This window comes from Cyprinodon variegatus, unplaced genomic scaffold (genome assembly GCF_000732505.1).
Source record: "Cyprinodon variegatus isolate N-32 unplaced genomic scaffold, C_variegatus-1.0 Scaffold466, whole genome shotgun sequence".
In the NCBI taxonomy this organism is placed as follows: Eukaryota; Metazoa; Chordata; class Actinopteri; order Cyprinodontiformes; family Cyprinodontidae; genus Cyprinodon; species Cyprinodon variegatus.
In genome coordinates this window covers 281,634-300,213 of record NW_015150919.1, presented here as the reverse complement: position 1 = coordinate 300,213, position 18,580 = coordinate 281,634, and the positions used below count along the sequence as shown (strand labels likewise).

The 18,580-nt window shown below is 35.5% G+C and overlaps 1 protein-coding gene across 1 annotated transcript in view; it reads left to right on the top strand.

Annotated features, from left to right (window-relative positions):
* Nucleotides 1-18,580, top strand: part of LOC107094145 (transmembrane protein 163-like) — a 68,203-nt gene that overhangs the window by 7,334 nt on the left and 42,289 nt on the right. The window contains exon 2 of the mRNA XM_015389583.1: nucleotides 3,815-3,934. Coding sequence (XP_015245069.1) covers nucleotides 3,815-3,934 — 120 coding nt within the window. The remainder of the gene's footprint in view (nucleotides 1-3,814; nucleotides 3,935-18,580) is intronic.

Genomic DNA, 18,580 nt, shown 5'->3' with positions numbered 1-18,580 from the left:
CCATCCATCCCACATTTACTTTTGATCAGCCTAAAAAATAGACCTATTATTTCAACATTAAAAAACAAGTAGAAACACAACAGCAGAAAAAAACGTGTTGTTATGATATCTTAACGTGGCACATGGTAACATGTTGCTGTCACCTTGAAGACAAAACAATCCCCAAAATACTAAAAGCCCCTACATTTCATCTCCAAAAATTGGATAACTACATGACTAGAACAATGATGCACATTGGAAAGTAAGTTTTTTTATTACACAAACATTAGAAAAAGATTTGTGTTTTAACAAGTACAAAACATTACCGATAATCTAGGTTTTTTATGCTATGATCTCTAATGTTTCACAGCAACACCATTCCAGTGTTATAGTCCTAGTGGGGCAGACACCTTTATATTTCTCAAACAATAATTGAAAACAATACTTAGCACTACTTTAGCTTCATAAGATACTTGTAACCTTAGTAATGCTTTCTCTTAAAACCAGAATAAATTTATTTTTGATAATTAGAAGCATTTTATTGGATCCATCACTATTCTATTGCAGCTGTCTCTTTTCAGACTAACAGAATGACCAGTAATTCTTAGTAATTTTTTGAAAAATATCTTTCTTTTGTTTGTGAAGTTAATTAAAAAAAAAGAAGATAAAAAAGCTTTTTAACCTTCTAAATTACAAGTCATTAAGTAATTGTCACATTTATTGTGAGAGGAGAATGCACTTTTTTCAGTTTTCAGACTGAGTGAAGCTGTTTAGGCAGCAACATCTACATGGATGTTTTTTCAATGTTCATCAATGTTCATCCTCTTGGTAACAGGACTGATATAATCATCACGATACTTTGACTGAAATATTTAAGTTCAATAGCTGTCTTAAAAACATGAGATAACTGAACTTCAGAAAAGATTTTATTCAATTCAAGAAAGTAAGTTTTCAAATTTTCTCAGTGGATAATAATTGGTTGTTTGAATTTGATAACCTGAGTTTAAATGACTTACTATTTCACAATCTCACATACTCTTTGTCAAGGAAACATGTAATGTTATATCCTTTCAACACAAATAACTCAGTTACACCAATTGTTTAAATAAAGATCAACAAGCAAGCCGCAACGCTGAATTATCTATTTAAGAAAACTTGCTTTTTTTGACAGAGAACTCCTCACATGTCCTGAGCAGGGGTCCGTTTCACAAAGCAGGTCTACCGAAAACTCTTAAGTTGTCTAAACCTGAAAACAGGGAACCTCTGTTAACCTTTTCCGGTTAACAAAAATAGTTTCCTCAGCCTCTCTTTTAGTCGCTGTAGTAACATTCTCCCCAGAGCTAACCTGGTCGGTAGAATGTTTTCTTCAGTAAACTCAGAGTTTTCCACTGTCTCCATTCTTCTTATAGCCAATCACGCTGTTTTTTTTTCCTGATTAAGGCAGATTTTTTTGTCGTAGTTTTGTGAATTAAAATAATATATATATATACTTTACAAGATCTGTTAGACACATTAATTTTTAAAAACAAACATTTCATGTCCTGTTGACGAGGAACTTATTAAAGAATGGTCAGCTCTTTTTCACAGATTATTAAATATTTATACTGTAGGGAAAGGGCATCAGAGTACTTGAGCAAGATGATAGATAATTTTATTTATATTTAGTTATACAGTGCATTAAGAACTACTGAAATTTATTTCAGATTACACATAGGCCTATAGAGGAATTACAGTAGGGTTAAGATTAGGATTCATACGATGATACAGTAACAACCTAAGGAGTTTATTGGCACAATCTGAAGCCATTTTATGGGACTGATAGCTGCTTATTGGGATGATAACATCCGAAGCGCAGCTGTTTTAATATGTTCTAGTTTTACTGAAAATGTATTCCTGACATCTGAATAATACATTTTTTAGTCTAAATTACCATTTCAAACAAAATGACATTCTCCGAATTTAGAATAAACATTCTTGCTCTCCATTATAATGGAAAGTTTACCAGGAGACAGATCCTCTATTCCCTAATTTCCAGTCAGTCTTTAGTTTAAACACTTGAAAATTGATCACTTCATAGGGCCATATCTTTTTCAGTTATTTCTTGTTTTCTTTCCTTTTTTTGTTTGTAGAGATGGTCATTTGTGAACCCTCTCTGATTCACAATAGAATTCAGGGTATATTGATCCCTCTAACTCGTCTAATAACCCATATGCCACAGTTAGGACCTGGCCTCTCTAAACGGGGAATATATATGCTTCCAACCAACACAATCTCTCTATCAAACTAAATGACTTCAATTACTTAGTCTGTTTATATGACTCTGCTAAGCAGCTCACTAAAATATGATGATGATGTGGAACAAATAATGGTTATATTTGCAAAATCTATATTCTACACAGACTTGTAGAATACTGTTTATAAAATTAGCTCCGTAAACAAACCTTGTCATCACTTTTTTAACACCAAGTAATTTAACGTTTTTCAGAGGACAGAATGTTCAGCTAAACTTAGATTGATATTACAAGCATTTGAAATTCCACCTAGAGTTTCTTGCATTAAATATTTACAAGTAATTAAGCTGAGGCTATTGTGTAATTAATGGATAGTTAAAATTAAAGCCAATCTGTTTCATACTGATATGGGCACCAAACTATTTGTACATATTGACTGGATGGTTAAATAAAAAAAGCTGTGATGTATTCATAGAGGTGTGCTCTAGTTAACCAGGTTAGTCAGAATGACTTACACCATATAGAGTCAGCAGAAACAAGTTAGAACCAATCAGTTACAAGATTAAAAAAAGGTCATACAGCAGCAAGTTTTCTATATTTTAAAGAATTATCCAGCTCATTCGGGGTGTGATAAAGGCCATTATTAAAGCATTGTTCCTTTGAAGCTGCCTTCTTGGCTGTTATTGTGACAGAATAGAGCTGTTGTTGCATTATGGGGCCGTTTCCTCGTCTGTTCTGTTCTAGACTTTAGAGTTTGAGCCTTAACAGGCTGACTTAATTCAGTTTTACTGGCCAGGTTTATATTCTGGTATCGCTTCTAATTCTTAGGTCTGAGGTTTACAAAGGCTGATAAGAAAGCAAAACTAAAAAAAAACTCAAACAAATCTTTCTTCCACAGGTCATAAGATCTAGAATGTTATGGCATGACACAATAGTATTGTATAGAAATGATACGTTTCTGAATCCAGGAAGCTGTTTACAATCCTTTTAAATTAGCGGTGGGCAACTCCAGTCCAAGAGGGCCTGTATTCTGGAACTTTTAGATATGCCCTTGACTTAACACACCTGAATCAAATAAATAGATAATTAAAAGGTCTCTGGAGAAATTGGTTGCATATTGGGGAGGTAATTCGACCAATTGCTTCAGGTGTGTTGGACCAAGGATGAATCTAAATGTTGCAGGAAAACCGGCCCTCAAGGACTGGAGTTGCCCACCCCTGTTTTAAATGAACAAATGGAAGTTCAAAGGTATTAATTCATGATCACAAGTGTAACATTTATCTGTATATTTTCAGAAGCCCCAACAGTATCTTATGTGAAACTCGCTTGATCTACAGTAAAGAAAAACAATAACAAACATCTATTGTGAGTCAATCATTAATATTCTTAATTTGGCTGACCTTAATTTCCACCCTGCGATGGACTGGCGACCTGTCCACCTCTCGCTTGTAGACAGCTGGAGATAAGCACCAGCACCACTCATGACGCCAGCTGGGATAAAGCATGATGTAAAATGGATGAATGGACCTTAGTTTCTGTAGTTATGATATGATCACAAGATGAAAGAAGATCATATTGATTTTCACAAAAATGTCTCTGTGCAGGTCTTCTTGAGAGCAGCATGCGGCTGAAACCCCATGAGGCACAGAACTACAGGAAGAAAGCTCTTTGGGTCTCCTGGATCTCCATTGTGGTCACACTTATCCTGGCTGTGGCAGCTTTCAGTAAGCATTTAAAACACATTTAAAGCATTTCAAACCTCTAACAGGAACACATAAAGAGCAATTCTATTAGATATTTCTGTTTAGCAATTGGTTGTACGTAGCAGAGGGTTCCTTATTTCAAAGAGTTGGTGTTAATTAGCAGTTGGTTTCAAACAACTCTGTTAATCATTGATTTTAAAATAATGCATCTGTCAGCTACCATGTATCAGACAGCATGGAATTAATTACCACCATTTGTTTTTTCTTGGGAGAGTTTTCAAACATCGTAATTAAGTGTATTTTTGAACCTTGATTGGTATTGTGTATTGTAAGGTTTTTATCCTTAAGACTAAACATTAGTCTCAAGATTGGTGTTAAGACTGTATCTTCAAATATCTACTGCATCTTCTTGTCTCTCACTACTGGATGTTTTTCCTTAATACATGTTGAGACTAAAACTGATGCATTTTATATGCTGACTGCAGCTTCGTATGAAATCCCTGCAGAAATTCTAATAGAACCCATATAATTATTTACAGTTTCAATGCTGTCCCCTGTATACCTACAATTCAATGATGAGAGGAGGGAAAAATAAAAAGGATGATTATCTGTAAAACACGTAGAAAGAAAAAAGTGGGTGAAATCCTTTACTTGGAAGCATTCAGTAAATGTGTAGTTGGAGTTTAAAGTTACCTTTTTTTTTTTTTCTTTTCAAATTATCTTCTTATTAGATTCATTAAACTGATGGCATCACGTTCATGGTCTACATATATTAGTTGGGGTTCCACTAGAGATTTTAGCTAATCAAATAAATGTAAATGTTAAACATTATACCAATGCACCTTTATGTCTGAAACCCTTTTATAGGTTATCTCACTAATCAGCTTTGTACATGGCTAATTGATTGTTTCAAAAATGGCCTCTCACTGGTCCTATTTTTGCTGTGGTCTTGGTGTTGCCGTTCTATTTTTGTTTTAGTAATGCCAGATATATTTTTACTTAGTTCTTTGGTTGGTCGGTCTAGACTAAAATGCTAGTGTTACATGGTGTATGTGTTCTAAATGTATGAGAAAAGAGAACAAGGTTTTCCTCACATTGATGCAATGATTGTGAGCTGGTGACAAAATGCCAAATTATTGAGTCACATCCATGCTTTTAGCTGGGGGAGACAACATGAGCTAAACTTTTATATACTTGTTGTAAAACTATATAGCCAGCACTCATTATTAGACAGTTAAGCTGAAGAAAATTTAAAGCTACAGATCTAAAAAGAAGAAGTCATTAATTTATCCCTCTCTTCTATTGAAAAATATGATAATGTTCTTTGATTATTATATATTTGGTCCAATTAGACAAAAATATATACGGAACCTGAAAAGTATTTCAGAAACTCTAGCCAACCTTTCATCTAAAGTAAGTATGGTTTAACTTTAATCTAACTTTATATTATTGTGTTCTGCTTGAAGAGTTTTTTTCCCCTTTTTTATCCTCTGCATATGTTGTAACTCAAGTTATCACTAGGATCCACTGACCGGATGCAGCTGCAGTTTCCACACACATTCAGTTGCCTTGTGATTTGCAGAATGTCTTGAGTGCAAAAGACCTTTAATTTAGGTATACAGACTTTAAAACAAACAAGGAGAAAAACCTATTACAAAATCATATATTATACCAAAAAAAATATGAGGTTCTCTCAAAAAGAAAATAACAAAACGCATTATTAGAAATAATTTAATATATATACATATATATATATATATATATATATATATATATATANTATATATATATATATATATATATATACATATATATACATATATATACATATATGTGTGTGTGGATATATAAGATACTGCAGGATAATTCATCCTCTCTAAAAATTAAATAAATTTTCTTAAAATGTTTTTTCAGGAATCAACAGTATTCTATAACCGCTATCTCTGAGTTTTCAGACACACAAAATAAGTTATTTTCTTTTCATCATAATTGAAAAATCTTATCCTCAAATACAAATATTTCAAGTTTAAAAACAACCGGTTTGTTAAGGAGCTGTTATACGAGGTTGTTTCTGGTCACATGTGTCGTTTTGCAGGAGCATTTAAATTTTACACTTTTATTACTAAAGTTTTTATGAAAACAATATTAGAACATCATTGTTTTCTTAAATACAATCCATACTGTTCTCATTATCTGAGTGTGGGTAACCAGTTAATGATAAAACCCTTAAATCCATCCTCTAGAGCGCCACTGCAGATTATTCTGTTAGATCTTCGGGTATAACCAGACCATTAAAAAAGTGAGATCTTGTTCTGATGATTCTGAAAGAAAACAAGATGACCTCCTACTGTTATATCTCAGAGTCAGACAGCGTCTTAATCACTTTTTTTTTTTTACACTAGACCATGAGCAGGAAATAGACAAATAATTTAAGTCATCAGTTGTTAAAATGAAGTAGAAATGTTAACAAGGTTGATGCGTGAAATGGTGAGGGGACAACATGACCATACCACCAAAGAGAACATTTGCCAATAAAACAAATGCAGAAAGAACAACCTCACAAGGACATGAAAACGAAGCAGACAGGAAAACGTCAGCATCAATGGAGGCGTAGATATGTCCTTCTCAACTTGTCACAACTGTAGATCTAAAAGGACGAGACAGGGTACTGAGTGAGTAAATTAAAATATTAATGCCATCCTTTCTTGTTCTGTTGCCACACTGTGTAGAGTTGAGGAAATAGTGCTCATGTGAAGAACAGAGTGAATGAAAAAGGTAGGAGAAGGCAGAGGAAGAGACGTAATTCTGTAAAGGAGGGAAGGGCTGAAAGGTACCTTTACCCCAGAGGATGAAGCAGGACGGGCAGGATGAGTCCTGGCAGCAGCAAAGGGACTTAGTGGCTATGATGGCTCAACTTTAAAAAAACACCAGGGTTCTGTTTCTTCCTGCCTGTGCCCTAGTTTTGTTTGCCTTTGAGTCTACCCATCTTTTCATCCTTTTTAATTATTTCCCAATTTTTTACTTTCTTCCCTCTCTTTCTGCGTTTTCTTCTATTTCCTTTCCGTTTAAACAGTTTTAGTAATTACCAACTGCACTGAACTATATATGTACACCATCCATGAGGTTTTTTATCAAGTGTCAAGGTGTCCTTCTATATATTATAGCGCGTCTTCAAACCATTTTTAGAATTTGCTCTTTCTCTTTTTTCTTTCTGTCCCTAAGATAATCTCTAGAGATTCACAGCTACCTTGTAACCTTTAGCAGGATTTTTAAGATTCAGGAGGGAGAAGGGTTCAAGCCGGTCTTGGTCTGCTCAACTATTGGATGTGTTAAATGTGTCACAGATGAATGGTTGCTCTGTGTTTCCTTACAACCTCAGTACATACAATGTACTTTGTTAAGAGCTATGCTGTGTTTGTTTATTCTCTCACAGGAATAGAACCGGAATATGTCATTTGGGGAATGTATCTGACTTAAGAATTGCAATAGTTATGTCATAAAAAGCACATAGAATACACAATTTACTATAATTTCACCAAAGATTATCCTTATTCATTCCTTATCATAATAGCCTAGGAATAATAGCCTAATTCTTTCAAGAATTTGGTTCATATTGAAGTGACAGTATCTACAATAAATGCCGTCTTTCATCGCTCGGACAGGTGCTCCGTTTGATGGAAATCTGATGGAAATTGCATTCAATTATAGTTAAGTTTAATATAGCGTTGTATTATTTTTTTGGGGGGGCGGTTGGGAAACACATTGACCTTTGGAGGAAAGCTAGACGATGGAGAGGAGAGGTCCTGTTAATCAGGAGTAGAACTTAAGTCAGACGAAACAGATGTAAAGACAAAACCAGTGAAAATACAGATTCATTAGTGCATCAAAAGAGAACAGATAGAGCCATTGCTGGCTAGGAGCTGGTTTTGAGGAAATCTACCTCAAAGAGGTTCTTTTAAACAACTCTAGGAAGGACACGGTAGTCTGAGAGCAAAGCATTTTTATTGGAAATATATGAAAACATTGTTAGGATAGAAGAGATGAAACAGCTAATGAGATTGAGGGACATCCAGATAATAAGCCAATAAAGTTGTCTAGAAACAAATGAATTGATGGATGCTTACATGCATTTTCTTAATTAAATCCTAGCAAGACCTATTTCTTCCATCCAGTCAGAATTTAGTTATTCACACATATCCCATAAAACATGAATGTTTGCTGCAATTAAAATTGTAAAGATTGAAATCATTTTCTGAAACACAAAATACTGTTCTGAGTTTCCTTATAAATAAAATATGCATTTGTTTTAGTGGTTGGGAGCATGAGCACTTTAGCTCAGCAATGACCTACATTAGGAATTCCTCACATCTTTGATCATCAGCTCTATATAGAGGGTTGCTTAAGAATGATAGTGCAAGGTGTACTTGTATTTATGTTTATGTTCTTGGAAGCATCTTTAATGTGCTTGGTAAGCAGACATAGGGAAGCTGTTCCATATTCAGAGTGTGGATGGACTGCAACGCAACAGCATAGATTTTCACATTGCCTTGGAGGACTTATAGGAGCGAACTATAGGTCTGCAGACTAAGAGGCTGTCACTTGATCCATCGGCTTTGTTGCCAGCAATGATTTGTTTTTTTGAGCAGGGAGAAGATTGTGTGTTAAGGGAGAGAGAGAGAGTGGGGGATGTTGGTGTGACGCAGAATGCACATGGTGAGAAAAGGGGACAGAAAGAAGGATAAAAGGAAAGAGACAGGAAAACTGGAGGGAGTGGCAAATATATGAACAGAAATAACTACTGCAGTGAGGGAGCTTGGAGAACATAAACAAGGATAAAAGTGATAAACATAGAAAAATATATATATCTTGATTTCTAACCTCTGATTCCTTCTTTGTCAGTCTTTCATTTACTCTTTCCCTCCTCTGTCTCTGCAGCAGGGATGCAATTACAAGTTTAACCCAGATACATAAAACAGAAGTTATTATTAGGTTGTTATTTAAAAAAAATGTTTTTTTTATCTGTGTGGCAAAACTTTGTAGATTGAGTAATGAAATGTATGCCCATGAATTGCATAATTTAAACAACTTATATGTTTACGTTTGCTATAATAAAAACAGTCCAAGCTTTTACTCAATTTTTATTGCTTTTGCATTTTTTAGCTGATGCGGAGTACATGCCAAATTAGAAAATTATATTTTTATATTTTAACCACATTACTTTTAGAATTTAGAGTATTTTCTCCCCTAAACAGATTGCAAAAGTTTTACCAAAGTGGGCAGTGCCAAGAGACACTGAGGGGCACAGCCAAGTGTGGGGATGAGCGGAGGTGTGATGAACAGGAGAGAAAATGACAGTTAATTTTATATGGCTATAAAAAGAGCAACGTGGTTTCATGGGGCGATCCATTCGTACTCGAAAGTTACCACATAAAACTTTTTTTTTCTTTGGGTTGTTTTTTTTATAACAGTAGCTGTTGTGGCCTCATATGAACAATGGTGGAGTAGAAGCGTCCGCAGGCAAGAGGCTGGAAATGCTATTATCTAGGAGATTATGTCACCTTTGCTCCCCAGTACTGAGTTGTGAGGTAAATCGAATGTAAAATTATAATGTAAGGCAGGGCTGTGATGTAGACATGTACGAAGCGATGCAGTTTGTAACCAGTAGGGAAATTCCTCTGCATTAGTGATGTTTCAACACATAGCGATCTGCACTATGACAGTTTGAGGCCAAACAATGGCGCAACTATCGGTAAGCAGAGACTGATGTAGCTTACTGGCCCCAAACCTCTTAGGGGCCCCGTCAATTATACCTGGTTGGCCCCCTACGCAATTGTGGATTAGGATGTCTCTTTGCAGATGTAATGGTGCGAAGAAAACCTAACTGATACTAGGAAGACTGACCGGACCTTATTTATACCCCAACACATGGCAGATTTCAAGATTGTGAGCCATGGCCGTTGGGTGGGGAGGCCGGTTACGATCAAGTAAAATGATATGACTGGCATACAATTAAATACAAACAGCATAAAAATAAACTTTTATCTGTGCGGCCCGGTACCAAATGACCCATGGACCAGTACCTGTCCGCGGCCTGGTGGTTGGGGACCGCTGCTTTAAACTACAACTTGGAATTATGGGTAATCCAGTGCGTAGATTAAAACATAACCGTTAAGTATAGTGTGTTAGCGATGATGGATACCAAAAAGAGGTACTTAAGTGGATTCCAGAAAAGGAAAAAGCAAAGAAGAGCTGCTGGAAGAACGGAAAAAACTTCTCGAAATAAACATGGCGTGGGGTGGGGTGTTGTACTTTATATGGGGCCCACCCAGAATGTTGCTTACGGGCCAATTGTTGTGTCGTTATGCCATTGAGGCAAAATATTGCAGAGTTAAAAAAAATCTACAATAAAGGTAAAAGTTTTTGAGTAAAATAAAGATAGTATCTGTAAAACAACACTGTGGAATCTGAATCTGAGTTCTTTTGGAATCTGTTAACAGACCATATGGGGCCAGTAGATTGAGCTGTCATGAAGTTAACTATAAAGACAAGGTCACATCCTCCCACCTACATTTTATCCTACGCTTGACTTGATAAATTATAATTTTTTTTTAAGTTTAAATAATAAATCAACCAAATACTTGGGTCAAAATTTGTACAGCATTGCTTTAAGGCCTAATTTATACAGTTTATCTACACATTTAGAGGATTGGGGTTCAGCTATCCTTTAAGAATATCTTAAATATTTCCACATTCAACCCATATTTCACCTACAACAATAGTCCATATTGCATCTAACCTCTAAAGGGTATAAAGTAAAGTGTTTTTTTATGAATTGAGTTTGTGCATTGGTATTTGCAGACACACTGCAATTTGGTGGATAACCAAATACTAACATTTTCTTTATTTAAAATGTAAAGGTAAACCCACAATCTTTTTGAAATCAAGCTTTTGATGTGAGGCAGAGAAAGTGGAGCTTGACATGGTAAAACTTCACTGGCTCTTTTCTGTAATGCATTTGAAGAACCTTCTTCTTTAATCTCCTGTCCTTTCATTAAAATTTAGCCACTTATTCACATGGGAGGGAAAATGCAGCAGAATCAGACATATCATTGCTAGTGGAATGTAATCTGATCAGGGTGAAATTAATCAAAGCATAAAACTTGTGCTCTATGCTTTCCCTAAGGAACTTTCGGTTTGATCATAAGACCAGAGCTAGAACTAAATCTGAATGAGCTCCACTGTTGTAAAAAAGGGGCACAAGTGAGTTGCCCTTTAGATTTTTAGCCATCATCCACCATGCCTTTGCCACCATGTATTACGAACTAAAAGCACAAATTGTTATTTTTATACTATTATAAAACAATAGCAACCACTTTTAAAGTGAATCATCTTTTAGGTTTTTAAACATACAGACAAATATATGAAGACTGAATAAAATGAAATGTGAAGCAAAATACTTTAGAATTCTTACCTATGCTGACGGTAAATATGCTAAGTAACTATACTATGCAAAAGTAGTCATAATTACTGTATATCCAATACTGACAAATCACAGAATTAGAATAATTTCTGTTCTGCCTTTAATAGCTAATAATAAAATACCCTAGGATTACTTGCATTATAGAATTCAGACAGAATCATTACAACTGTGGTTTCTCTTTGCGGCATTCATAAGCCTGCAGAGAAAACTAACAATGAATCACAGAGGGCAAAGTGTTCACAAAAGAGATGCTTTCATTTCAGTTGTTGTATAGTATCTGTCTTCTGTCTGCAGGCCATTCATCATCCCGGCTGGGCTTTGCTGAAACAGTCTCTCCTCCCTCTTTGTCCTGCTCTAGTTCTATCTTCCTCTGCTGTTTACTCCCTCAGTCTCAGTAATAAAGCTACCTCTCTTCTTCATCTTGACCTCTTCTATCTCTAGCTTCCTTGCACCATGTTCCAACCCCCCCCCCCAAAAAAAACAGTCCTTCCTTAATCTTGTTCCTACAAGAAAACCGCCATTATTTATTAAGTATGTTGTTTTTCCTTCTCACAATATGTGTTGCCCTTTAAATTCCAAGACGTTAAAAGAGAAGAACTCTTGTTTTATATTCAGTTGTTCCATCCTTAGAGATTTATATTTTAGCCTTGTTTTATTAGGCTGTAGTTCTTCCCTTTGCATTTCTATGACTAAAGAACAATCAAACATGCACTTTAAGTTTCCAAGACTTTTTAGAAAGTGCAAAAGAATCTAAATGAATAGGTACATCTATTGTTTCTCTCTCTTTTTTTTAAAGCATTTGCAATATTCAGTTTTGCATGATCAATTTTTGTAGCAAATCCTTATTCATAGGAAGCCATTATTGTGTGCAATGTGATGACAATTTACTGACTTATGTTAAGATAATAAAATATACGTACCAAAGGTTGGACATTAGATCAGTCTTGGTCAAGAAGCTACCCATATCTTATGTTTAACCTTTAATACCATGCAACAATAAGATCATTGACTGATTTTTTTTTTAGATTGTTTGAAGGAATTTCATTTTGGTAATCTGCTGTTTTCATCACAATCATATGCAGTTGTATACAGGGGTTAACAGGTGCCAATGTCTTTGTAAAACCAGTACTGAAGACATTACAAAATCAGTTTCTTATGATGATGTGTGCTGACTAAGAAATTGTAAATTATTTCCGTTTGACTAATTAAATTCTTTACTTTTTAAAAGGGGACATATCATTTTAGGAAACTTTTTTATGAAAAGTAAAAAAACAAGCTGGATGTATGAAACCATGCAAATACTTGTGTCTGCAAATCTTTCCTTTATAAATCCCAGTTTGCAGAAAATCAAATGCAACTGACAGACCTGTTTGAAACAGTGCCCACCTACAAATTAATATGTAAGTTAGCATGCATAATTGGAAGGCTCAAGGCATGTGTTTTGATAACCTTGACAACAGTGCTGTCAGGCAGCCATAGAGAGACTTTGTCAAGACACCTTAGGGAGATTTATTAGAGCCAAGCTACAACTTATCAAATGATGTTAGTGACTCACTAAAGAAACTGGCAGGACGTAAAAAGAATAGTGTCTTCTTTTGTTCTACAATGTTTGTATGAAGTCCAAAAGGTGCTGTTTAGTTTCTGCACTGAGCTCAATTATTTCTTAATGCTGATTATTGTATTGTTTAACAAATAATTAAAGAATTAAATATGACCCCCATGTTTCAATTAGGAACCCTGTCACCTGTCACAAGTGAAGTGTGCTACAAATAAGTTTTAAAATGATTCGGTACTTGGCCCTGAAAAAGAAAATAGATAAACGGATGAAAATACATAGAAGTCAGCTTCTGCGTGTGTAGCCTCCTTTGAGTCTGTTTCCAATGTCACAATTATTGTGTTATAGTAGCAATAAAGGATACCTGAGTTGATCTGGACATCATGCCACTGGATTTGAGACACCTTTGTGCATCATAAATACGAGCACAGCTTTGTAATAAAAAAGCTTTCCATCTATAAAAGGAGTTACATTTTCGCATCTTGCTTAATAACAATAGGAGTGCATTTATAGCTATGATTCCACTTGTAAATCATCTCCTTTAATCAAATTGTAAATTAAATTGTATCCATTTTAGCACATATTTAAGGATTGTATATAAAATGACATGCTGATTTGGTTCTCATGGTCTTGTGGAGCTTGACTGTTCAATACCCAATCTGTCACTCTAAAAAAACTTTTAATCCCATCACGCAGTACCAATGCAACTATCCTTGCACAATTATGCTATGTAAAATTGTCTGCACATTGTAAACCTGATTAATGATCACATCTGAATGTTTGGAATTAATATGCTGATCCACCACCTTTGTTATGTAGAATGATAGTTCCCTTTGAGAATAAACTGAACTTTTTTGCTCCTCGTCATGCAGACCAGTGCGCATTTACAGACATAAGCAGAGAAATATCTACATTTTACAACCGACTGAGACGGTTTCCATCATTCTTAGGTGTGCTGTGGAATTTTATGATGATAAATGTGATTCAGTTTCATTATTCAAGTTTGAATCATAAATCTCACGACCCTCCGTGAAATAGTAATTGTAGCATTACTCTTAGTGGATGCTTTTCTCCAGCAGACATCCAAAACTGTTTAGAGTTTTGGGGAGATGGATTGAGCTAAATAAAGGGAAATCCTGAAAAAAGCAAAAAAGAAAGCAAAAGAAAAAAAACTGTCATATGATTTAAGTCTGTAAGAATCTTATTTGAAATTTGTTAACCTTTTTATTAATAGTCATCGCTAAGATACAAGGATAATACATTTTAAATACATCTTGTTCTTCATCACTCTGCTAATTAGTTAGATGGTTATTGTACATTTGACCAATTTCAAGTGTGATAACTATGTGACTGCACTAAGATTGGTTGCAGCTAATTATTCAGTTTTAGGCTTAAAGGAAAAAGTACAAACCACAAAGACTGAAGCAGCAACATTTCAAAGCTTAGGACTTGTGTATTTGTTCTGCCCCAAAAAAAATAGTAAACCACAAAATTTAATTTCTGTGAGGAAATATTAAGGTTATTTATAAGATTGCATTTTAATTAAATCGATCCTATTAGTAAGGATGTACTGAGTCAAGTCATCGTTGTTTGGCACTGTGAAATATCCTTTTTCCAGCTCTGCAGCCAAAGCCTCTAGTTAATGCTGTCTTATGAAGCTTTAGTCCTACTTGCATACTTGTTCAGCTTGCTTTTGTACATTTGAAGAAGTGTGAAATTGCCAAAAAAATCAGAGCTGATCCGGATAAGCTGTAGATGTGTTCAACAAACATGCATATTTAACATGATTGTAAATACATAAGTAACATGTTTGTTTAAATGTCACTTTACTTGATGTATTTTACACAAATTCATTCAGGAAGAGTTTTACATTAGGCATAAGAACTGGAAATGTATGTGTCAACATAGCTGTAAATAAAACCTTCCTCTCGGCTCATATTTCTTGGCAGTGTGGAGGTGTAAATTAGCTCTATTTGCATATCTTGCACAATTTATATTTGATGTGAGGTGTATATAATGAATGGCTAGGCAGCTACAGCAAAGGCAGTTGTAATAAAAAAGCTCTCATTAGGCAAGATTAGCCAACCCAGGAGTACTCTTGAGCTCAGATTAAATTTGTCCAACCGAACCGTTTCCAGCTGCAACTGCTGAAAGACAAGTCTATTATTACGTTAATGGTTGTCTCAATGTCTATTATCAGATGACCTTTGACTTTGCACTGTATAATTTCGCAACAAATGTCTATTTTCTTGACATCAGTTAAACCCATCCAAACTACAGGCTGCGCTGGTTAAATCATTTAAAGGGTAAGCGTTTTTGCACACAGTTCATTTTGTCCCTGATACAACCCTTGTGATTTTTTGGATGTTCCACATTCTTCACCCATCTTAACTCAAACAATGCTGGAGTGAACAGACTTCCTCTCTTAAATTCTAATTGTGTTGAATGTAAAATACTCCATTCTTTATGTGGTCTGTGTATTGTGTAGGGAACTGGGTAATGGTCTTTTTTACTTAGACATGAATGGATAGCGTGTGCGTAGACTGTATTTACCGTTTATCAGTAATGAGGAATCGTAGGGAGACTGTGTGTCTTGTTTCCATGAGGTACTGTTCCCAGTGTGAAGCACCTTAAGACTGGCAGAATGAAGCCATACCCTAAGTATTTAGACCAGTAGTGAGCACAGAGGGGCAACTGACATGTTAGTTACACTGTATACCCTTGTCTTTAAGTAAGGTAGTAAAATGAAATGTTCTGATTATTTATTCATGAGTGGTTTTAAAGTGATCAGTTTTGAAGAACCAGAGGATACTTTACTTCATGCTCTCAGCTTTGGTTGACATACCTTCTGTATTTGTGTAGCATTCTTCTCATTTATGCTTTTTAAAATTGCAAAGTCTCATGAACACCTCTTTTTAAGTTTGAAGAAAGTTAAGGTCCTACTTGAACTGTGTTTCATTGTATTAGGACAGAACCCGTCAAGCTGGAAAGGGTAACTTAAAAGTTGACTGGAAAATATGTTGCATCTTTACCGAATATACATTTAATTGAACAGTTATTTATTGTCTACGAGTCCACTGATCAAATAGGGGATTTCATCTAAATAAGCCATATTTATCAAGAATCAGCAGTCTTTACTTTTATTATGTAACAATGATGAAATTTGGCTGAGAGATGACAATAAGAACTGACTGACCTGGTGTTTAATATAAAGAATTCTTTTTATTACACTGTATGCTGTGCAATTAATTAGAGTATATTGTCTTGGGGGAATTGCATGTTTTCTACACAGTGTGCACAGCCTTTTTCAGGTAGGGAGAATTATTGGTTTGTATTCTCTTTGGAAAACCCTACCACATTTGGGGTTGAAGCTGTAGATAAGCTGCTTTAAAATATCCATAAAGTTTCTATTGCCACAGTAAGTTTAACTCGTGGTGGATATTCAGAAAGTTCTCTATAGAATTATTTTTGTAGTCGTACTCATCGTCTTCCGCTTATCTGGAACTGGGTTGTGGGGGCAGGCGACTCAATAGAGAATCCCAGCAAGTCATTGTTCATCCAGCATGTCCCGGGCCTTCCCTTTGTTCTCTTGCTGGTGGGATGAACACTTCCCAAGGGAGGTGTCCATGTGGCATCCAATGTCTAAGCCACCTCAGCTAACCCTTCTTGATGTGAAGGAAAGTGGCTCAACGTCAAGCCTCTTTCAGATGACCAAACTTCTCTGCCAATTTGTATAGGAAGAAAAAAATACATATTTTACATAGAAAAGGGTTCTCTTAGTTAATGCAGTCACTGACAGAGCAGTCAGTAGCTTATCTTACACTTTGGATAACATTCATTGTTATGTTGGTGTTGGGTGAGATGTGCAGCAAGCTTTACAAAGTTGATCAAATAAACAGCGTTTGCTATCTCCCAGCAGTTTTCTAGAATGCATGTGACAGCTTTTCAAAGGCTAAGGGTTTTTGCCAACATTCAAAAGATCATGTCTTTGTCAAGGTTGAGTGGAGGTTTTTGCAGACCAAAATTTAGAGATGAGGAGGCAGAGGTGAGTTTTGTAGATTTGGTCAGGTTCCCACATGCAACTGAAGCAAAGTCCAAAAACATAAAGTACTGAAAAGCAAAAAAACAGAAAACTTGTGGAAGAATTCTCAAGGAGGGGCAAACAGACAACGAAACAACTATACAACAAAAGAAAAAAACCCTAGCAATGAGGAACTGCAGGGGAGGTGTATATATGGGAAACAAAACAAAGGATGGGCTAATTAGCTGAATATGGAGCAGGTGTGAATAGAACTAACTACAAGGAAGCCAAAGGGAAAGGAAACAGGGACAAGGGGGCAACAGAGAGTAATTCAAGAACTCAACACAGTTAGAAAACAACTATAAAGACAGAGAATGTAAAGAAACTAAAAATAAATGTAAACAGAGGGCAGAACCCTGACAGTGTTTTGCAATTATTGTTTCATTTTTGCAAGTTTCAAAATATTGTATAACTTAGGGTCCACTTTTTAAAGATCTGGAAATAACTACAAACAGCACTAGCTAGAAATGTTTCTGGTTTTGCCACAGCCTGTAACATTTAGCCAGATTTGTCACATTATACCCTAATTTGAACAGCCACTTGCAAAGGTGGCCTTGTGATGTAATAACCAACATTTTTTCAAAGGATGGGATTTATCATAAGTGGACATTCCTGAACTATAAATTGCTTTGAAAGCTTAATTATTCTTTTAAACTGCCATTTATCTATCAGTTTATCACTGATAAAAATAGAGAAATCAATATATTTTTTTTAATCCTTAATATTAAAATGAAAAAAAAATACATTTTAATATTATATTTTCATGATATGAAACATATCACTAAAGATAGAAAAAAATCACATATATATATATATATATACATATACCGGTGTATATATATATTTGAACATCCTATGGTTTTTAATTCAGGCTTCATGGCAGCTCTTTTATAGATACAATTATGGATGGTAGTTTTCAGTGGAGTAATACACTGCTCTCTGTGAGCTGAGCACAGTGTCACAAAGAATGGCTTTTTCAGGTATTCAAACCATCTCTGATGCAGTGAGACTTTCTTCAGCATTCTTAGATTCTCACACCAGATGTTCATATGTCCTCTCTACTTTACAACACCAAGAGGCGACAAACCAATTGCGCACCAAGAGGCTGTGATTACTGACTCATGTTGATGATATAAATAAAGCTAATAGGTGTGTGTGTGTGGGGGGGTGCAGAAGCCTCAGCGGAGACACCCCGACTTTTCTCTCCCGAGAAACCTCCAGCTCCTTTGAAGGAAACCTGAGGTGTTCCAGTAAAATAGATTGGTGCAGCACTCGCATAGCAGTGGCGGCCACACTGATCTGTCTGTCGAACAGTACCCTGAAATATGTAAACTATTCCAGTGGAGCCATCAGCATGCCTCTCGGAGGAAGAGGCAAAACCATTCTTCTATTGTAGAGAACAATGGACTTAGAGGAGCTGATCTTCCTCCAGACGGCTTTACATGCAGCTACGAACAGCCCCAATGCATTTGTTAGGTCTTGGCTTGAGGGAGCCACATCAGCCACAAAAGTAGAGACAAAATCTGCTTTACTTTTGATGTTTTTTGTTCT